At 36.3% G+C, this 23,838-nt stretch overlaps 1 protein-coding gene across 1 annotated transcript; it reads left to right on the top strand.

Moving 5' to 3' along the window:
- The first annotated feature begins 10,839 nt into the window (after positions 1 to 10,839).
- dsg2.1 (desmoglein 2, tandem duplicate 1) lies at positions 10,840 to 23,530 on the top strand. The gene is made up of 15 exons (XM_053489192.1): positions 10,840 to 11,075; positions 14,314 to 14,442; positions 14,538 to 14,699; positions 14,793 to 14,934; positions 15,066 to 15,226; positions 15,460 to 15,594; positions 15,744 to 15,929; positions 16,110 to 16,185; positions 18,032 to 18,338; positions 18,577 to 18,719; positions 19,661 to 19,882; positions 20,022 to 20,231; positions 20,403 to 20,530; positions 21,411 to 21,707; positions 22,179 to 23,530. Exons 1-15 carry the CDS (start codon positions 11,019 to 11,021, stop codon positions 23,277 to 23,279), a joined length of 3,456 nt encoding a protein of 1,151 aa, XP_053345167.1. The 5' UTR covers positions 10,840 to 11,018; the 3' UTR covers positions 23,280 to 23,530.
- The last annotated feature ends 308 nt before the right edge of the window (positions 23,531 to 23,838 follow it).

The raw sequence follows: 23,838 nt of genomic DNA, 5'->3' as shown, positions 1-23,838 counted from the left end.
TGCTGTTGATAAAATTGAAGACTCCTTCTCTAGTGGCTGAAAGTGTAGTGAAAAGCCTTTCCAGAAGAGGGGAGGTTATTACAACAGCCAAATAAATCTGGAATGAGATGTTCAACAAGCACTTGGGGGTGTTTATTTCAATAGCAATAATAGGTGTGCCTGCATTTTTGTGGCGCTGTCTTTGTTGGGCATACATTTCAGCTATAGATAGGAATTTAATCAAGATCAATGCAAGAATTAAATAATATTTTGGGGAATAAAAAGTCATATAGGAGTACAAAAAGGGAGTGTCTTAGATTTTTTAAGTGCATTATTGACAAGAAATGACTTTTGACATTTTTATGTAAGTCATAATCAACAACTTCACCAAAATGAGCTGTTTTTCTTAACCATTTGATAAACTTAACATTTTCTTTTATTATTTTCAGGAAAAAAATGGATCAGTTTTTTTTTTTTTTCAAGTTTCAGATTAATGTGGGAATAAAATAAAATACATTCTTTCTAATGAAGGTGATGCTACTTTTTGTATTTTTTCCCCAATTTGTTATAAAGGTGGAATATGCAACTCCACAGAGTAACCGTAAATTGGTTCAGTACCTGAGAATCAAGCCTGGGCTACAACAGTGAAAGCTCAGCAGCCAATAGTCCAAAAGTTTATATATAAAAAAAAAGGTATCACATATTACTGTTTGCCAGAACAGAGGGTGTTGAAATATGTTGGGCACTTGATGCGGTATCACATTTGTTTGGTTTGCTAGAACGGGACCTGACAGTGAAGCTGTGGAATTTGGTATGTCACTGTGAGGGACACGCCCTTGTCCGGAGCTCTTACATGCCTGGTTAGGATAATGAACTGTAAAGTAAATAAACTAAATGAAAAAATAATAAAATAAATGAATCATATTACTATACAAAATTTGCTGATTAAATACATGGCTTTGGTATTTTTTTTATGTTATATGTGTGTTTACGTACGAAGTACTATGAGACAAAACTGATGACTACTGCTGAATATTAAACCCATTATACAATATGATATTAATTATCACATAAAAATGAGTATGTACACCATAAGCATTATTTGAATCAGGGACACCAAATGACACTGAAATACAGGTCTAGGTGTGTCTAGCTCAGGCACGCCTGGTCCCACCCAAAAACAGAATGTCCCTTTATTACTACGACGTTAATATGGGTTGCCATATTGTGCCTGAATCTGCTAGTGTTTGTGTGAGTGTGTGTAAAAGTGAGAGTAAAAAAAATATTGCACAATACAGTGTGGTACTACATTACACTGTTATTATGTTATGTTACACTGTTGTACAGGTTTTAGTGATGATCTGCCTTGTCAAACATACATTGAAATATTTTACATGATTTATTATTCAATAAAATGGACCTTGTGTATTGTACCTTATAAACCACAAATACATTTACATTTACATTTACATTTAGGCATTTGGCAGACGCTCTTATCCAGAGCGACTTACAAAATAATTGCCTGAAAAACCAAAGAAGGTTAAAAGAGATGTTGTAAATGACTTGTTAAATAATAGGCTTTTACACTGTGTGGTTTTCTACTGTTCAAGCACTGATGTGTGCTGGTAACTCTAGAGGCAAGGCCTCAACACACTCTCTGTTTACACAGTCTCTCTCACAGCCCCCTTTCTGAGCTCAGGTAACTGGTGGCTCGCGTCACTGACTTGATTAATGCCCCTTTTTATCCCTCTCTCTCCTGCTCATTGTGTTGCATGAGTGGACTGGGCACAAAGTCAGAACTGATTCTGATGTAGTGTGCTCTTTAGTCTCCCACCTCTCTTTATCAGCCTGAAATAGAAGAAGCTAAAACAAGGGCTTGCAGATAAACTGGTTCCATTGGTCAAATATATTGAGGTCAGTGTCTCAAATTTCACATTTAAGTACTTTTGTATTTACGTTTAATCATCATCGTTTTAATCTGTGAGCTGAATTTTAAAACATTTTATGATTAATGGAGGCATTGATTTTTATATTGTTTTATTTATTTTTTTACCATACTGCATTTAGGCTGATGTTTTATAGTAAGGTATATAAAATCAAGCCATAGTTATGTTAAATGTGATTAAATTAGTATAAATCAAAAATGTCAGACAGTCTGTCAATATTGTTCAAAAGCCTGATGAGAGTAAAACATACATAAATTAGTCATAACACTAAGTTCACCACCAAGTGAATTTAACAATGTTGATCATGAAGTATATACCAGTTCATTGGTGACAGGATCATGGGCACCCAAGACCCATCTACAGTATGCCTGTGGGGACCAAAGGCTAGGCCGTCTGGTTCAATCCCACAGAAAAGCCAATATAAAACAAATCGCAGCAAAAAAGTTAATATTGGTCAAAAATGGAAAGGCACCAGACTATTTTTTGCACCGAAGCCCACTGCACACAACACCCGACCTCCAAACTCCCTAAATCCCTATAAAACTAATCACACGTAGGATGTGATGGACGAATAAGTTTGATCCATGAAGTGCTTAAACCATCTGCTGGTGCCAAACACCACAGCACAACCTTAGAGGTTCTGCGGAGCCACGCCCGAGGGATAGAGCCACCCTGGTGACACAAGGGAAACCCCAAACCTTAAAAGTTAATTGTTTTACTGTTGTTATGGCTGATCTGTGTATATACATACTTAATTTTGTGTTTTAAATATTCTCCAGTTGTGTACTCACAATTTATGTATTTTCTCATCCAACATATCATGTTAAGTAGATTTTGCTCAACTTATTCAGATTAAAGTTTGTTCAACATACATTACTGGACTTTTTGTACTCTGTGTATATGATAAATAAGATGTCTACACTTGTGAAACACACATACTTTGCGCAATATACTGCTTTGGGTGTAGCAAAATGCCATCAGTGACCTGTGGCTCTACGAGTGTGTGGGTGTGTGTGTGTGAGAGAGACAGAGAGATAGCAGGAACAGGTGCGATCACAGACAGGTACTCTGCAGGTTGATGACAAACACCACATCATATGATATTTGTCATCTTACATTATAAAAACACTGTTGTACTCACAAACAAGAGGTAAACATTTTCTGTGACTCATACTTTTAAGTCATTTAAGTAATGAATCATCAAGCACTACAGGCCTTTTGTCTCACCCTGGGAGACACTGACAGTTTGTGCAGATCACAATTGTGGTTTGAAAAATTCCCATTTATTTAATTCTAATTTATTTAAGGCCCGGAATATGCCCGTGCCATTAGGGAAGAAAATCTCCTTAGATGTAATAACCTGGTCATTCAGTACATTCAGGTCATCAGCTGACTTTATTTTATTGCAACACGTGTTGCTGAACCTAGACCTGACTAACTGAAACAACTCCAGATCATAACGCTGCCAGCAGAGGGTCTTATGTTCGGTGCGTTTGACAGCTGCACCATGAGATGTAATAATGTTTATAAGAGCCCTTATGCAGGGATGCTGAGGGGATCAGTGAAACAGGAGAGTTTGATAGTGCTCGTGACACACACGGGAATAATTTCCCCATTCGGAGATAGCGTGGTTTTATTAACTGGAAACTAAAATGAAACTAAAAAAAAACCTTGAGACTGGACAGGGCTCTAAAAACTAAAAATAATACTTTCTTGTTCTCACTGGACGAGTTATTCCTTTCTGTTGGCTTATGTCTTGCCTGTTCTGCCTGATCGGACCTCTGTGGCATGGCCGTCTGTGGATCTAGCCGTTCCGAGCAAAGTGTAACATATATGACACATATATGATGTAATTTTTTGACAATTACATTAAGTTTTTACGGGAATATTTGCAGCGTTAACCCCTCTTTTTTTTTTGGACCTGCAATTTGCTCTGGCATGCTGTCAATCAACTTCAGGGCCACATCCTAACTGCTGGCAGCCCAATCTTGCATAATCAGTGCTTGGAGTGGTTTGAGGGAAGAAAACATAGAAATTTTGGGTACATGGCCAGGAAACTTCCCAGACCTTATTCCCGTTGAGAACTTGCAGTTATCCTAAAGAGGCACGTGGACAAACAAAACCCCACAAATTCTGACCGTTAGGATGTGGCCCAGAGAATTTTCATTTCATGAAGATGACAGTCCACCCCTACCCCTCTCTCATTTTCACTTACTCCCTATGAGGGCACCAGGCGGGATATACCTTGGATGGGGATCTGATCCATCACAGGGCACAAGGACGCATGATTTTATGTAATCTATAACCTAATTCTAGTCATCTTAAATTTCCTTAATTGTTTTGTTTGCTTAATGCAGGCCAATAATTTTACAATTCTGAAGTTTGGGTTTGTAGCCAGGCAGTGTCACATAGATATACCTTTCAACTAAACATTTTATTACATTTGTTTCTCAGATATCTCCTTAGTTTTTAATAAGAATACCTTCATTTTTACTACTGGAAGTTATTCCGCATTAAAATTTACACTTTTTTATTTTGGTTAATGGAACAATGACCAATGGAATGGTTTTATTTTCCTTGCGTCATGTTTTTAGTATTCTCTTTTCACTTTTTTCATAACTTTTTACAAGTGTTTATAGGACCAGCCCTTTACAGTGCACATGGACCCAAGTAAGAAAATGTTCCTTTATTTATAGATGTATATGTTTTAATTTGGTGAGCCATTTTAATGAAACACTAAAGTAGGTACAAAATTAAAAGCCCTGAATACGTTTTTAAGCTTTCAGAAAACAAGAAAGCAGTAGCAGGACTGTCTGTAAGGGGTATCCACTGATTTCACTACTTCTGCATTTAAAAAAAAATCTTTTTGAGAAATGTCCATTTAGATTCAAAGAACATATTATAAAATGTCATCTCTCTCTCTCTCTCTCTCTCTCATTGTCTCTCTCTCTCTCTCTCTCTCTCTCTCATTGTCTCTCTCTCTCTCTCTCTCTCTCTTTGTTTCCCTCTCTCTCTCACTTCCTTATCTCCCTGCTCAAGTTTCACTCCCATGTTGCTATGGAGAGCAGGGGTTGTTTTGTGTTGAATGGTGCTGTTAAAGAGACATACACACATACAATCATGCATACACACAGGGAGGAAATAAGAAAGTAGTGGAAAAGAAAAGATGATCTGTGAGGATAGAAATCGAAAAAGTTTGTGTTGTGGTAGATTTTTTGTAAATTGTTTACTGACATTAAGGACATTTAATAACACATCCAGTAATCCTTTAATCCAAAATCATATCTAAAGACAAAAGGTCTGTAGCTGAATCTATTGGCTGCATGATAAGTAAGTTACTGAGGTAATTTACCCAGGTTAATGTTCACCAAGGTTTTTTTTTTGTTAGATTCACCACCAAAATGTAATACCAGACATTCCTATAGTAAATCCCCCATCTGCTCTCTCACCACTCCTTAAAAAAGTTAGATCACAGCTCTGACCTGCCTCTAACATTTACTTACTGCTGCACTCTTTGCCTGACACTAAATTACTTAGAACTGGAAAAAGGGAGAGTGATAAAGCAATTGCAGAGGGGGAGAAGGAGTGAAAAGACTGTAGTGTTTCACTGTGGGTGTTATTAAAGAGGCTAAAGAGACTCAAGAGCCAAACAACAGCCATTTCGCGCACACAGATACAGTACGTCAAAGCAAATACATTATTTAGTAGCTTCAATACAACACCTCGAATACAATCTATTGTGACTCTACGATAAAAAAGTACTTTTATATAGCCCCAGTCATAATTAAACTTTAGTTGCTGTTTACAAAAGTCTTTTACACATCAACATTGGAACGTAATTTGATTTATTTATTCCGTTTGACAGTGACTTAGTTTCACCGTGTTATTTAACGTCTTTGCAACTGCGTTAGACTGTATGTTTAGCCAGCTTTGTCATCCACCTGTAATATTGTCTGGTTGTGGAAAAATGACATAACATGCCAAAAAAGTGGGGGGGGATGGGGTAAAAAAATTCCCTAACTGGCTTGACCTGACTTGTGGAGCTGACTGCATGTTTCCCAGACAATGAGTGATTAATCGCAGACAGATTTACAACTAATTTCTCTTTAGCAAAACAACCGACATTTACCGTAAGTGCCACAGTCCTCACGGTTGTATCTGTGGCCCAAATCTTCAGTCTGTGTTATATATGTTATATGTTATAAGTTTATAAGGCTTTATAAACAATTGACTAATTTATTACCCTCAAGAGATAACATCGAAAGACCCATCATTGCCAATTTTCATTTTTTTTTAAATCTTGTTCAGGCAAGTTATCTAAAGTTATCATCTTTAGATTTAAGCAGATTGCATTATATGGTGGTTATGGAGACTGCATTTGGGGAAACCAGGGGAGATAAAGTAGGCACCTTTTAATCCATACCACAGTATTTACCTGTGTATCAACCATCAAAATATGAATCACACTGATTGACATGGGATACTATGCATTATATGATTATAGCCACACCCTTGGACACACACCCAGTTGCAAGTTATCTGCCACACCCACTCTCTAGTTCTGTTTTTCCCAGCTATAAGCTGTGACTCATCGCAACATTCTGAACTGGTAAAAGGCATGTCTGTGTGCTGACGGCAGCATCAGGCCTGACCGTGCTTGTGGCTGTTTAACCCTTGTACCAGGGAGTTTCCTGATAGACTGGTTTTCTCCATGAGTCTTTGTCTGCCGTATTCTCTCTTTTCTAACCATCTTTCTTTTTTCTTTCCTGAAGTTAACGCTCAGAGAGTGATTTATGGAGGGCCAGTCCTAGTTAACATGCAACTCTTGTTCAAGTGTGTCTTCCCTGAAATGCCGAGCTTCAGTCTTGGTAATAGAGAATTTGAAAGAGACCCTTTGTATTTTAATGGCTATTTTGAGAAAGAAAAATAGAGAAAGAGAACAAGGGAGAATAGAGAAATTAGCGAGGGAAAAAGAGAAAAGGAAAAGAATGAAGAAAGTAAAAAAATGTCTGTCTCGGCACGCCTAAAGGCAGGGCAGGTAAAGTAGAAGCCATGTTCCTGTCTTTTACTCTTTTCTCTCACTTATCTGTTCTACATTTCTCTCTTCTCAGCCAAGTCCCTCCAGCAAGCAGACACCGCCTAAATGCACCAGGGCACGCCCAGAGTCGCGCCCTTTCTCTCTCACCTACTCACATAATCTCTTTGTCGTTCTCGGTCTTTCACACACACCCTTTCTTTCTTTTCAAAATGCGCAGTAACAAATATTCATTCATTTATGTTTCATCCTTTTTTCTGATGACATTAGCAGGTCATTATAATACTACTACAGTATAATATAAAAATGTTTTATTGATCATGGTGTGTTAAGTTTCTGTGTGAACACCGATGTTTCTGTGTGAACACCCAAAGCTGTTAAAATTGACTTTGGTCCCATAAGGCAGTTAAACAGTGATGTCTTTGTAATGTATTGAATGAATAAGCATTAACCTTTTTTTTGCGTATGTGCGTGCGTGCATGAGAGAAAGAGTGAGAGAAAGAGGAAGAGTGTGTGTAAGAACTTGAGAGTATGCATTGCCTCTGGGTGGTTTTGTCCTGAGATTACACGAAAAACTTCAAGATAAAAGCTGCGTACATATTTTGCACAAACCTGAGGCACCATAAAATTCAAAACAGAGTCTCTCATAAAAGTGTGGGCGCGTGTTTATAAACGTAACATCACTTCCTTCTCAAACTGCGTTAGCGCTTCATTTCAGGAGGCAAAGTGCATTGAGAGGAGACAAAGCTAATAAGTAAACAATATAGAGTACATACATGCACGGTCTGAAACGTGTTCTTTTAGGTACTGCCTATTTGTAAAAGAATTAAAGAAGGCACTCCACTTATGGTAGAGTTTTATATGTATTTTTACAAAAATTCCCAGACAAACTAAAAATAAAAATGAAACAAAAAAACAAAAGGAAACACAGACTATTATATTTTTGGTTGTTTAAGTGCATAAGGAAACAGATGCTGTGAAACCATTACGTGTAGATACTCCTTGTTATAATTCTTACCAGACATTCATAGGTTACTATTTTTGCATATGTGTGTGCTGGTGAGTTCCTCATGCCAGACCAGGTGCAAAACTAAGCCTCCTTGAAATGCACGATATATAAATCCTTAGTTTTCTGTAAGACGCATTTTAATTCTCATGCTTGATCATGGGGTAGAGCGACTCAACTGATTGAGGTTTCTTTTTTACAAATATGTTTGTGCAGCCTGATTCCCTATTTGTTTTTCATTTATTTGTCTATGGCAGTGCTCATCACATAACGTCAATTGTTACAACACAAGTTCAGTGAGAAAAAATTGACATAACGAATTGAATGACAATTTACTGGCAGGCGCTGGTGATCTGCTGTTGCATGCCATTATCAAATATTCACACCTAACATCCCTTAACATAAACTTTTTTTTTATAGTATTTAAATCTACTGCTTCGATAGTTTTATGACAGGTGGTGCCATTTAACCTACAATTTAGACCAGTGGAAATACTAAATATTTAAATTTGGATGCAAGGAAACAACTAATGCAAATATAATACAGTCATAGATCATTATTTTTATTTTTTACTATATACAACTTATAACTACATATAACTGCTACGATCCTTCTGAAAACTATTATAATATTAATATATGGAACATTAATTATCATCTTATTACTGATCCGAGTTGAAAAATTAATTATTATTATTATTATTATTATTATTATTATTATTATATAATTATATATATATTTTAAGTTAGGCCTTTATTTGTTATACATACATTACCGCACAGTGAAATTCTTTCTCTGCATATCCCAGTGTAGCTGTGGTCAGAGCGCAGGGTCAGCCATGATACAGCGCCCCTGGTACAGCGCCCAGGGTTAAGGGCCTTACTCAAGGGCCCAGCAACAGCAACCTAGTAGAGCTGGGGCTTGAACAGCCGATCCTGCTATTAGTAACTTAGTGCCTTAGCCCTCTCAGCTTCAATTAATGTTCACATCTAATATCAGAAAAGAGGAAAAAAGTGATCACAATGACTTTAAGCATGGCATGATGTTCATACAGTAGCAGATGGACTGGTTTAAGTATTTCAGAATCTGTTGATCTCCTGGGAACACAGTGATAGTTCAATGCCTTGTTGATAAAAGACATCAAGGAAAAATGCATAGATTAGTTTGAACTGTAAGGAAGCTTATTCATTGAATTAATTTTTACCATCATGGTTTGCTGAAGGATCATGATGGGCTACAAAAGCACAGGACCACATCAGATGCCACTTCTGGCAAGGTGAAGCAAGGTGTTTCAGCCTCCGCTCAAATAGTGTCATTCTATTGCCAAAAGGCAAAATGAGCTGTGGCCTGTTTTGGAAATTCTTCAGAACTATTTTGTCGTCTACTGCTGACTCAGTTTTTCCAGTATGCACATGATTTTTTATATCACTTGGCATGATATTTCTTATACTGTAGTTAGATGTTTGTTATTTTGGCCTTGGCCTTATAGGCAGCAACTTCGCATAATTTATATTAACATATATTTTAATAGATCTCAATATTAGTCCAGAGGGGCACCTAGTCCTTAAAATGTTTGTGTTTTCCTTGCTCTTACATCCACTTTCAATTAAGAAAAGGGTGTTAGCAGATTAGTTAAATCAGGTGTGCTGAGAGCTAAGGAAACACCATAATGTGCATGGCAGGGGGACCTTCTGGGACAGGGTTGGGAACCACTTGTTGAACCTCCAGGACCAGGATTGAAAACCACTCACACACACACACACACACACACTCACACTGAACCAAGGTGTTTTAAGACACCTGAATTGAAGAGAAAGAATCCCACATATGCCTGCTCATTATTTTGCCAACACAAATCATTTATATCCTGTTTATGTGGTATCACCTTATAGACCATGGAAACTCCATGTTTTTGTTCAATTTATACTTTTTAAAATATTTATAATATGCATAAACATTCTTTAGAATACTGTTATTCCCATTCTGTTGTTAACATAATGTAATTGTTGATAAGGAAGCATACAGTATAGTATCTCATCTAAGAAGTCTTTACCACTGGGAAGCAAGACCGTATGAAATACCACTCCTGGCAAGGTGAAGCAAGGTGTTTCACCTTTCAGACCCTTTGGTCACATGATTTTTTTATTTTGGATTATTCTGTATAAACTCTAGCATGAATTGATGCATTGCATATCTTCCAAATGATTGGCCGATAACATGATAATGAAGCAGGTGTACAGGTGTTTCTATTAAAGTGGATGTTGTTGATGTAAGTGAGTGTTTAGGAATTAAATGTAATACGGTTGGATTTAACATTCTTAACTCTTACCACAAACAGAAAAATGTCCATGTTACTTTTGTGGATTGATACTTTGTTGTTGAGAGACCAGGCAAGCACCTAGTGATCAGGTCATGTTTATCCTGAAGAAGCAATCACACAAACGTGTGGGTAAGATGGAAGAATGGTTGGGATCAGGTGCAGTGGTGGCACAGACAGTTGAAAAGATCAGGGAGGATCTGGGGATTGCCTAAGAGGAACTTGTCTCTGTGGTGGAGGATGGAGAAGTCTGGACCAACCTTGTTATTGTGACCACAATCAGGAAAAGCTAAAGGAGAATGAATGACAGAATGAATAAATGAATGAAAAAAATAAGCTGTGCTTTATTACCCAGGTATATTTCCTTGTCTTTCAGTAAATAACATTCTCAACTTGTTGAATGTTACCAAGAAGTATATAATTGCTTTTAATGCTTTAATACGTAATGCACCGGGCTAGCATGTTTGGGCATTTGTGCCATGGATACACAACAAAAGGAGGGAGAGAGAGAGAGAGTGAGAGAGAGAGAGAGGTGACTCACTCTTTCTCTCGGTTTAGATCCTCCTCTAAACTCTAAAGGTAAGGGTGTGTGTGTTGATTCTGAAAGTACAGACTTGTTCTCTCTTCTCTAATCGCTCAGCACCTGTAGTGGACTCGTTCAGCCGTTTAAATCGAAGAAAACAACACCGTGTTCTACACCGAGTGCTGGACTGAAACCGAGCTCACGGTGCGGAAATGGCCCGGCCGCGGCTTTCAGCGCCAATTCTCTGCCTTTTCGCTTCCGTTATTGGGGTAAGTTTATTCTTTATGTTCGCTTCATTTGTTCAAGCATTCTTCATGCTAAAGTAGCGTTTAGCCTAGACACGTTGACAAAAGTTTTCATCATAGTCTTTAATGACAGTTCAAACAATATTACGTAATTCTTGCATCTGTTTAACGTTTAACTAGTAATTTGTTTAGGAACGAGTCCGCTCTGTGAGTCGGCTCTTTTAGGTGAATGTCGTGGAAGCCGACTTTTATTTTTTGAATGACAAAACGAGTAGATCATATTATGATTTTATGATCTTTATTTGTCACAGCATATTGATGCTTAGCCACTTTTAGCAAAAAAAAAAAAAAAGTTTTTAATTCACGTCTGTTAAATTGTTATAATCGGTGGTGTTCCTTTGAGGGGAAATGAAGTTCAAACACAAAATGAATGCAGGAAAATTAATTGCCTTAGGTCTATTAGTAATTGATGCAAATATGTCACACTTTGCTATTTTACCTGTATTAAGAACAATGAAAAAATGCAATGCAAAGTAAAAAAAAATATTATTATTATTATTCTTATTATTATTACAACTGATATTTAAAAGATCAAAAGCACTGTCTGGCTTAAAGGAAGTATAGAACTTGGCTAATAGCCATTAAGGAGCCGAAAGTGTCGACTCCTTTCGAGTGAACCTAGTCGAGTATTGTGGTTAACTAAAGAATTTCCTATAACTATTCTCATATTTTCGGTGAACTCCTAGGGTTAATTACTCTATTGTCATCCTATCGCCAAAAGGCGAAATAAGCTGTGGCCTGTTTTTTAAATTCACTAGAAATGTTTTGTTGTCTACCACTGACCCAGTTCAGGCGGTTCTTCCAGTGTGCCCATGATTTGTTAGATCACTTGGCAGACATCCTTTATATTTAGATGTTTGTTCTTCTCGGTCTCATAGGCAACAAGTTTCCATAACTTATCTTAATTTGTGTATACTTTAATCGGTCTCAACACTAGGCCTGGGGGCACACAACCGTCTTGCACATTTTAGTGTTTTCTCTGCTCTTACACCCACTTTAATACTGAAAAGGCTGCTAGCAGATTAGTTAAATCAGGTATGTTGAGAGCTGGGGACAAAGAATCCCACAATTTTTTATTTATCATTTTTCCAACACAAAATGATCATCACAAAAGATCCTGTTAGATTTAAATCAAATTTCCGTGTTATCAGCTTTGGCAACCCCATATTACTGTTCAGTTTATTTATGTTTCTTTTTTTAAATATTCACATTATTCATGAAATTCATTAGGATAATTAATATATTGTTTTATTTAATATAATTGTCAATAAGGAAATTTGCCTCTTAAGGCATTGTTTTGAGCAGGGAAATCAGAATACTGTTTGGGTCACAGGATCGATGGTACCTACATATTAATGCAGAATTATTGTATACATTTGAATCAATCTTCTTTCAAATTTACAAACTGTTGTAAATCCTTCATTATAATATTTTGTTTAAACATAGCACATCTTTATGCGACATTTAGCTTTATGAAAATAAAATAATAAACTGGTTCAATGCTGTAAATATATTCATTTTCAAAGTTATTTGTTTCCATATAAAACACATGATAATAGAACCATTATTGTGTGATTCAATAATGTGATGTGATTCGATCTATAATAGATAGATAGATAGATAGATAGATAGATAGATAGATAGATAGACATTGGACAAAAACTCATGTGTCATGCTTTAATTTAATTGCTGTTTAAAAGCAAGAATTATCATAATAGTAATATATATATATTATAAAAGTAATATATATATATATATTATAAAAGTAATATATATATATTATAAAAGTAATATATATATATATATATATATATATTATAAAAGTAATATATATATATATATATATATTATAAAAGTAATATATATATATATATATATATATATATATATATATATTTCACTGAGTGAAGGTACGCTGTGGTATCTTTTATGTCTTTTAAGGTGGACTCCATCCACCATAGATTAAATTTGTGAATTTGGAGGCCAAGTCAATACCTCAAACTCCTAGCATGTTCCTCAAACCATTACTAAACAATTTTTAGCCTCCACTCTTATATGCATCAGTGAGCCTCATATACTCAAGTCTACAGTTCACCAGTTGTCATTCCTTGGATCACATTTGGTTGACGCTACAGTAACTAGGGCATAAATGGAGCATCTCATAAGACCTGCTCTGTTTTGGATATACCCTGACTTAGTCACCTAACCTTCACAATTTGACTCTTGTCCAAGTCACTTAGTTCATTCTGAGGCGTGGCCATGTTTCCTGGTTAAGTGAGAACTGACTGTTCACCTGCTGTCTACTATATCTCACCAGTTGACATGTGCCATTGTTACAAGATAATAAAAATGCAATTTACATTACCTTTTAGTGTTTTTAAATGTTATGGCTGATCAGTGAAGAATCAATGTATAGTTTGGTCAAAGCAGGAGATGTACTCTTTCACTTTAGTTGGAAAATGTAAAGGTACATTCAATACACCCAATTAAACCATGGATTTGTGGTGTTATGCTAGTTGCTCATGTTTTGACCCTTTATCAGTGAGGGATAAGTTGTTTTTAATATTATGTAATTCTGTAGGTCTTACCTAATTAGCCACTGATATTTAGGAATTACACACACACACACCGATAGTTTATCGGGATTTGCTTTGGAAATACAGTGTCAGCATAGGTAAAGTGTGGCATATAAACATGCATCATGGTCTGCATTATTAGACGTGGAGCACATTTTGTGCTGTGCTTGTGTTTCAACAGGGTTTGGCAGATTTATGAGTAGGACCCTAAACACGATTCTGGCTTATTTGTGCACTGAGTGTTTTTTTTTGTGAGTTACAGTATGTGGAGAGATGGGCACAGTGTTGTGATAGACAAATATTCAGTCAAGCAGACACTTGTTTACACACGACTGTAGCAGTTCTGAATTTGTCCTCCATTTTATGTCTTCTGTGTTGTGGCAGCCAAAACACAAAATGTCGGTTCATCCAATTTAGCCTGCTACATTTTCAGCCCAGTATAAATGAAGGTCCAAAGCTGTTACAGCAGTTGATTTGCAGTCACACTAATGTCAAAAACACAGTCTTGCTTCAGTATGAGCAGAGGAGACTAACGCTAACCTCACTATAAATAAAAGGCAACCTTTCATATCTGTTATAATGAAAAATTGAGCTATTGGAAAATGCCTCTCTGTCTTTTCCCGTAGTGTGTGTTTGAAGCTGGAGCCAAAGCAGAGCAATCTATATCCCTCAAAAGGCACAGAAGAGAATGGATCGTCCCTCCACAAATTTTGGAGGAGAATGTTGACTACACTAAACAGGACTTTATTGCTAGAGTAAGGATGCTCTCATTTTTTCACTTTAATTAATAAGTTTAGTTTTATTAGTTTAAGAATTTGAAATAGTTTTGTGATGATTATGTTTCTTTTAGATTCGTTCAGACAAGGAAGACCTAAGTAAAGGTCCAATAAGATATTCCTTGAGGGGCATTGGTGCAGACCAGCCACCTTATCACTTATTCGTTGTGGAGCCTAATACTGGCAATGTTCGAATAACTGGAATCCTGGACCGTGAGAAAATTTCCCAGTACAATGTAAGAAAGGAATTACTGGTTATGAATATAAACTAAACAAGTTAAGATGGTGAAGGTGATGATTTATGATGATTATGATGATTGGCTTTATAGCTCTCAGGAGTTGCTACATACCCAGATGGCTCGGTGGCAGAGAATGATATCCAGCTGAGGATAAAGGTGAAAGATCAGAATGACAATGCACCAGTTTTCTCGCCCAGCAGCCCAGGAAGTGTGAATGAGCTCAGCCCTGTAGGTAAGTCCAAAAGATTAACACTAAACAACCTGAAATGAGCACCTAAAAAAAAAATTGCATAAAAACAAAAAGAGCTAATGAGATAAGAATAGTGATGATACCAGTGTTAACATTGCTATTAAAACATTTAGGTACAACTGTGATGAAACTAGTAGCAACTGATGCTGATGAACCTGGGAATCCCAACTCTCAAATCTCGTATAAAATCATTGATCAGAAGCCTCCAGGCGACATGTTTAGTATCAACCAGAATGGAGAAGTGATTGTTGTAAATGAAAACTTGGACAGAGAGGTGAGACACAAAACACCAGTTTTATACAGAAAGCCATAACAAATCTGTTAATCAATACATTAAAATAAATGTCTAACACTTAAAATATAAAAATTAGATATTGTATTGTTGAATATAATTATTGGATAATTATATTTAATGCTAAAGGAATAATACTTATTATTCCTTCAGCATTAACACACACATTAAGATAATAAGATGAGACTATAATACTCATTTCTGTTTCTTTACAGTCAGTTGACCAGTATGTACTTACTGTCAAAGCTTCAGACCTTAATGGGGCTGAGGGCTGCCACTCAGGGACCTCAACGTGTACTATCAGGATAATGGATGTCAATGATAATGTTCCAGTACTTGAGCGGGACACTGTAAGGCAGCACCTGTTCATTTTCTGTTTATAATTTTCAAATTAGACAGCAGTTCTCCTGAATATGTAATATAAAACAACACAGAAATGTATTACTATAGTCAGGCTATTAACACTGGTATATCCATTTGTTTCTTCTTCTGTGTACAGTATGAAGCCAGTGTTGAGGAGAACACAGAGAACGTAGAGGTGATGAGATTTAAGGCCTCTGATATGGACATGCAGAACACTGATAACTGGCAGGCTGAGTACAACATTGTGTCAGGCAATGGGGGTGGGCATTTCAAGATCGAGACCGATCCAAAGACCAACGAGGGAGTCCTGATGCTTGTCAAGGTTTTTAAAGTTTTTTTTCCCCCCAATATTCATGTATTCCTTACTGGGCTTATATTGATATAAATTAGGTCAAAATATGCCACTTATAACAGTGAGATATTATGATGATGAGATAGAATATGTTTTTAATGTGAGTACTTGTATTATGTAGAAGAAGTAATCAATGTACTTTGCTTTCAGTCTGTAGATTATGAAGAAGTAAAAGACATGAATCTGGGCATCACTGTGAACAATAAGGCTCCCTACTATACAGGAGGTCAGTCGCAGAAGTGATTGGATGATTTTTAAGAAATCTTGGTTTAAAAAATTTCAAGCATAAAAAATTTAAAAAAATGCTTAAATAATTTTTTTTCCAGACATTAGCAACAAAGTTTAAAGTATTTGTAAACATTAATAAAAAAAAAATGAATTACCATTTAAAACCTTTTTAAATATAATTTCCAAAATAAGTCCAAAAAGTTCTCATTATCGCAACACTCTAAAATCAACATCAACACTGTTAGAAAAGCAAATACATTTTCACATTTTTAAAAATAGATTATTAATAGTCATGGACAGTTACTTCTGAGTTAGTTCTCAAATAATAATTATTTTTAATTTAACATTTAAAAAAAACATTTTTTAAATTTAGATTAATTTCTCTCATTACCTAAACTCCTTTCACAATTTATAATCATTTTATTTTTATATTTCGATGAAACCCAACATTTTTTCAAAATGACATGACAAACCTTAAGAAAAAAATTTGTAGATGCTGCACATGCATTTAAAATCAAAGTACTATTTTCTGGTAATTAAATTAACATCTAATGAACATCTGCTGCGTTAATGATATATAGGTTTCGTGCAGTAAATGAGGTTAACTATTTCGGTAATAATAAGTATACTAGTATGAGATTTAAACTGAGACTAGTATACTAGTCTAAGATAATGCAGAAAAAACAGATAATATTTGCACAATTATGCATTTAAGTTCCAGCAGTTTTATTGTGTAGTGCTTTAAAATACAAAAGAGAAAAAAAAAGAAACACTTTAAAACATTCCAATGTGTAACAAAAAAAAAACATGGTCCATTTTACCATTGTATAAAAAAACTGACAAAATACCATTGACAAAATGATTTGTCAGAACTTGTCACATGTATATTCATTCTTAACAACTATGTTACACAACAGATCTGCCAGGCAGGAGTCAAAGAGGAAGGTCAGAGGAGGTATATGAATGTAATAAATGAGGATATGAAGCTAGTGGGTGCAAGTGTTGAGGGTGCAGAAGATAGGGATAGGTGGAGAGAGATGATGAATCTAACACTGAGGGGTGTTTTTTTTTTTTTGTTGCTATGTTTCTTCTCTCTGTAATTCATGATTGCCTAAAATCAAACAAATAATAAAGCAAAATAACAGTAAATTTTAAAATAATATGAAATTCATAAGACATATTTCAAAGTCATATGACAATAGTGGAGGATGAGATGCCTCAGGATGCTTTGTCCTTAATAAAGTACATTTTCATAAAATGTTTAAATCTAACAATTTTTGAAATGTAGAAAATTTCCTGACAACAGAATATTTAATATTTAACTGGAGAGATATAAATATGATCTTACCTAAATATATATGATCTTACCTGGTAGACATCTTAAAGTAACTGTCCCATGTGCTCCACACTCACAATCAAACTTTATTTACATTCTGTACAGTATGTTTGTTTAAACATTCCTTAAAAAGTGTTGCGGAGGATGAGACCATCAGGCATGGACACATTGTTTTCCTAGTTTTTTCATTATTATAATAAGTATTCAGCAATTTTTTTATCTGTCATCTAAAATAATCTAATAGAGCATCTATTTATTTTTATTTATTTATTTTATTTTATATTTATATATTTTTATGTCAATTTGTTTAAATTACAACATAACATACATTCAAAACACAACCGGATGCATTGCAGTAATGACACATTACACATTGTGCAAGGTAGAAAACAGTATTGTCTTTATTCTGATGGTTTTTTATATTACTAAATTACACACTCTATATTTAAAATCATTAGTGCCATGATGTTTTAATGGTTTTTTAAGAATCACCTGATTGTGTCATTAGGAGGAGGAGGAGGAGGTGGTGGAGGAGGAGGTGGAGGTGGTGGTGGTGGAGGAGGAGGAGGAGGAGGAGGAAGCGGAATGGCAACAGGAATGGGAGCTACAGGAATGACAGGCGGTGGGTCAGGAGGATCTTCTAGCAAAATCTACAATATGCATGTTAATGTAAAGAACCAGCCTGAAGGCCCAAGCTTCATCCCCAAAGTGAAGGCAATTCCGATTTCTGAAAACGAGAATGTTGATATAACAAAAGTTCTCACGACATACACTGCTACCGATTCGGACACAGGAAAGCCAGCCAAGGGAGTCAAGTGAGTTCTGTTTTGTCAATTTTGTTCTTCTGTATTTCATTAATAGAATAGTTTGGCAAAATCATTATTCCGACAAACAAGTAGTTAACAACACAGGGCATGGCAGGCTTACTGTAGTTGATAGCAGAATATGTTTGGGAATATCTGTACTCTTTATGCTTCTGAACTAATTTGTTCATATTTTTTCTTTACTTTTCATCTCGGAATGTTAACTATACTTATGGGTTTCCTTTCTCAGATATGTTAAAGGCTCTGACAGAGACAACTGGCTATCCATTGATGAGACAACTGGTGAAATCAAATTAAACAAAAAACCAGATCGAGAGTCTCCATACCTGGTCAATGGGACTTACATGGCAGAAATCCTTTGCATCAGTCAAGGTGCCTAACTGACATTCTAATCAACAGATAATATTCCTATAACCTGTTATATATTGTATGTCTTCGCAGTCCACACCATAAACTGTTTATATTCTACTTAATTTAGAAAGAGTGACTGAATATCAATCAATATAATATAGTAATATATATAATATATAATATTGAGTCCATATGTTTAAGACCACTAGTGAAAGGCTTCTGTTTGGAACTCTTTTTCTATTTGAGGGACAATCACATACAGTATTTGCTTACATTTAAGTAGTAAAATAAAAATATAATATGACTGCACTATATATTTCTTTTTAGATTTTACTGTATGTAAAGGTATACTGTATATTTAGCCTCTCCACTATGTAACAATCCTGTTTATACCTCGAACATTAGAAGGTTAGGGCATGCATCACTAGGGGGAGCTATAGAGCCTACATCAGCCAAAGTGCATTACAAAAGCTGATAACAAGCAACTATTGTGTGGTTGAGGGCAGGGGGATGGGGAGGGATTTATTTCTTTGACAAAAGAAATAGCAAATGAAAGCTAAACTACATAAAATAGTTTTCTCCTCTTTTTGTATAGGAATAAAGCAAGTGTGATAAAGTGTTACCACGTTTGGCTTGTACACTTTTTAGATTTTAAGAAAACCAATAAATCACTACTAGAGCATAAATGCTTTGCTTTTGTAAATAATAATAAAACTTTGTTGTAGGGTTTTTGATACACTTATCCTATTTACAGGGCCATAAAAGACGATGATATTGTGTATTATATAAGATAGATCAACAAGCATCAACAATAGAAACTTTGTCTCCTTTACACCTTTGTTTAACATATTGTTTAAAAGCCCCATTTAAGCTGTTCAATATGTTCTTTAGTATATCCTGTACTTTTAAAGTGCATCAAAACGTGCTGTTCAATGTGTAACAGATTTTATCTGCCGTTACAGACATGCCCGGTAAGACGGCCACGGGTACTGTCGCCATCCAGGTGGAGGACTTTAATGACCACTGCCCTGTTCTGACCAATCACACACAGACGATGTGCACCTTTCAGGAAGTATTATATGTCACTGCAGAGGACAAAGATGATTTTCCAAATGCGGGTCCTTTCACATTCATCGTCATCCCTGAAGAGACAGATGGAAAATGGAGTGTGGAGCATTTAAACGGTAGGTTTGTTTTTGTTTTTTTACTGATCTGCTCACACATTTAAGGCAAAGTGTCATATTTTTGAAGACACTATTTAATATTCTTTGCTATGTACATGGTGTAATATAAAAAAACGTTACCTTTATCATAATATTGTAGATACAACAGCCATGTTGAAGCCACTGGAGGACCCGTGGCCAGGTCCTCAAAAGGTGACTATGGAAATTCGTGACCAGCAGGGGGAGTCATGTCCAGAGAAGCAGGTGCTAAAGCTGGATGTATGTAGCGCTAATCGGGGTCAATCGAAGAGCTCAGTACTTGGCGGTGCCGGAATTGGTTTGCTTCTACTAGGATTCCTCACGCTATTACGTGAGTAACAATTTGTCTTCCTTGCAGTGAAACACGGACTGTAACACAAGGACTGTAACAAAAGCCTAAATCACTACTTATTTTCTCTGTTAATGTATGCTGTATGTGAAAGAACTAATTAGTTGGTCAGTACATTTTATCATATAATGATAAATCCATTTCTTCTTACAGTTATACCACTTCTACTGCTTATGTGTAAATGCGGAGGTAGTCCCCTGAGCGGAGACTTCACAGAGATGCCTTTTGACACTAAAGAGCATCTGATTTCCTACCATACAGAAGGGCAGGGAGAAGACAGGGTAAGAGAGAAAACACAAGCACTTGGTAAACCTTTATAATCCAATGTAGACACTATACAAACGCTGTCTATTCACTGTCCACTTCATGAGGAACTCCTGTACACTTACACATTGGTTATAGAATCAGTTAATCATGTGGCGGCAGCACGATGCTTAAAATCAAAAAGCTTCTGTTATGTTGACAAACATCATAATGAAGAAAAAGTGCGATCTCTTGGACTTTAACCATGGCATGGTTGTTGGTACAAGACGGGCTGGTTTTAGTCAGTCATTCATAAAGTATTGGTCTCAGCAGATTAAAGAGTTTATGCTGAATGGTGTAAAGAACTGTTGGAGCATCATGGTTGGAGAAAATGGTTGGATTTGTTTGAGCTGCAAGGAAGCGAGCCCTGCCATTTAATCTGAAGCTGGCATGGACCCATACTTACCCAAACAAGACAGATTTACCTGGTCTTTTTCCACGTTATTCATCCAGAATTGATGTGGTCTTCTGCTGTTGTAGCCCATGACGTCATGTCTGCTTAGACCGTTCAGGTCATTCTCCTCTCTCAAAAGAATGTTTTTATCCGTTTGTCTGCCTCATTGATACTGAGAAAACTAACTTGGGCTATATGTGAATGATTTTATGCATTGTTCTGTTGCCATATGATCAGCTGATTAAATAACTGCATAAATAAGCAGGTCTACCATGTACATATATTATATGTAAGTATAGCGTGAATATATGAAATACATGTTGCATGTAGCAAATATAAGTGTACTGTATATGTATTATATAATAAGTTAAAGAGCCATTTAAACCTTAAAACGCAGCTGTGATAAAAATTGGCCATTCACCTAACCTATGCTATTCAAACTAATTTATTTCTACCCTTGACAGGATGTGAACATGATCATGAGTGATATCGATGCTGCTGGAATAAACTCGACCATTAACATTCCCTCAAAAGGTAGTATTTTGGGGACCATCGGAGGAGCTTTTGGAGCTGGAGGGCTTGCTGATACGGGATACGGGATAAACACCATAAGTGGAAGTCGCAGGTATAATAGAGGGGAATACATAGATGGAATGGGCATTGGAACCCATGGCAGCAGTGGGATTATGATGGATCAGTTTTCCACGTATGACAGCGGAATGGCCCTCAGCGAAGTGTTCTTGAATGATTACTACACAAATGTAAGTGGAGACAACACAAAGTACACCTTTATATATATATATATATATATATATATATATATATTAAAAGATTTAGTGTTCTGATCTACTTGATCTAATTGAAAAGATTTTATAATGTTAATATTCCTAGTTGCGACACTACCTAAAACTAACTAATTATTCAAAAAAAAAATTTATTTATATTCAATATAGTAATAAATAAATATATAAATATATTCACAATATACTCAAAGTAGTGTAGTGTATAATTTTTTACATGCGTAAAGTTTTAATAATGTTTCAATAAAACAATTATAAGTATAAATATAATGTTTTTTATCTTCATTGCTATAGTCTATTGTTTTCATTTCATTAAGTTCTCTGTTGTGTTAAGATTGGTGATGCTTAACTATTGTGCTGACTCATTTAAGTTAGTATGCATTAAACCATAATGAAGTTTAGTGCTTTAACATGCCTATTTGTCTCTTGCAGAAAAGTCAGGAGATATATGCCACAACTGAAGACCATCCGAATTCATTCGGGTTTGAAGGTCGGGGCTCACCTGCGGGTTCTGTAGGCTGCTGCAGTGACTTGGCAGGTGACAATGATCTGGAGTTCCTTAACAACTTGGGTCCAAAGTTCACTACTCTAGCTGAGATATGCGGAGGCACAATATCGACAACGGCTGCTCCCACCCCTCCTCCTCCAAAACCCATCATAGATCACTCTGAAACAATTTCCACGCACACCAACATTGGCAACACTGTCAACATTGCAGCCAAAGTCGAAGCACCTTCTTCCATGCGTTCAGAGGAGAACATGGTAGTTACAAACACCCATGTAGTGTCTGACATGAATCCAGTCCAGACTCTAATCAATGTTCCCACCCAGACCTTGATGATGCAGCAGCAACCAATGTACTACATGATGGAACCTCAAATGTCTAACACTGTGCTGTTAGCTGAAAGGCCTGCCATGGGACTAACCCAGGGGATGTATGTTCTGAACAGCGCTCCAGTGACCGATAGAGTCCTGGTGCAGGGTGGTGTGGCAGCACAAGGCACAATTGGTGGTGGTGAGAGAGTGGTTTTGTTGGAAACCCATGGAGGATCCACTACAGCGCTGAACACAGGCATGCTCCAGTCAGCTCATTTGTCTGGATCGCAGCTGTTGATGGTTGATGCAGGTGCTCAAGGTGCAGGTGGCCAAGTTCTTCAAGGAACACTGCAGAGAGGGGGCATCTCTGGCTCTCAAGGTGTACTGTTGATGGAAGGGCAAGGAGGGACCACATTCCCTGGATCTCTCCAAAGAAGTATTCCTGTCCCTGGAGGCTCTCAGAGTATGCAGTATGTAGTGGAGAGGCAGGGAGGGACTTCAGGTGGCTTCACTTCTGGAGGCTTCACTTCTGGAGGCTTCACTTCTGGAGGCTTCACTTCTGAAGGCTTCACTTCTGGATCCATGCAAGGAGGGGTAATAAGTTCTTCCAGGACCATGAATGGGACTATTGGATTGAATGCAAACACTATGCCAGGACCTCAAGGCTCTAGAAAGGTTGTTGTCCAAGAGAAGAAGGTTGTGAAAACCAACATGTAATGATGGATACACATTCTAACACTGAACACAACACCAGTAGTCTGAGGTAAATGTCCTCAATGCTCTTAAAATACAAGCATTAGATACTCAAAAGTTCTTATATACATCAATAGTTCATACACTGTACGCATATGTCTCGTCATCCTTTTTTATTAATTCACTTGTGTAATGGGTTGTTGTTGTTCTGTTTTATTTCTTTGGTTAAATTTTATTTGTTTGGGTGGTTACTGTGTTTTTTTGGTATTACAAACTGTCAGTATGGTCACATAAATTGCACTGCTTAAAAGGTTACGCACTACGCCAACAATGCAAATTTAAGCTTTAGTGGTTTTATTATTCTAGATCATCAGATCAGATTTCACAGAGAACACTGTAACACTGGAATTCTGTTTCTTAAGAACAGCACACTGGCCCTCCAAATTTGTTCAGGAGGAGTTAATCTTGCTTGATTTCATTTTACTGATATACCATACAACATATAATCAACAAATCTAACGAAAAAAAAAAAAGCAAAAGACTGTTAAATCACTGTAAGGTTCATTTTAAAATTACTAAGTCA

This window comes from Clarias gariepinus, chromosome 27 (genome assembly GCF_024256425.1).
Source record: "Clarias gariepinus isolate MV-2021 ecotype Netherlands chromosome 27, CGAR_prim_01v2, whole genome shotgun sequence".
Classification (NCBI taxonomy): Eukaryota; Metazoa; Chordata; class Actinopteri; order Siluriformes; family Clariidae; genus Clarias; species Clarias gariepinus.
The sequence above is the reverse complement of the archived record's forward strand: the minus strand, read 5'-3'. Positions and strand labels throughout refer to the sequence as shown.

Excerpts from the sequence above, each read along its gene's own strand:
- dsg2.1 (XM_053489192.1), top strand. The coding sequence starts at position 11,019 with ATGGCCCGGCCGCGGCTTTCAGCGCCAATTCTCTGCCTTTTCGCTTCC. Across the intron at positions 15,227-15,459 it reads ATGAAAACTTGGACAGAGAG|TCAGTTGACCAGTATGTACT; the intron begins GTGAGACACAAA and ends GTTTCTTTACAG. Across the intron at positions 18,720-19,660 it reads AATCCTTTGCATCAGTCAAG|ACATGCCCGGTAAGACGGCC; the intron begins GTGCCTAACTGA and ends CTGCCGTTACAG.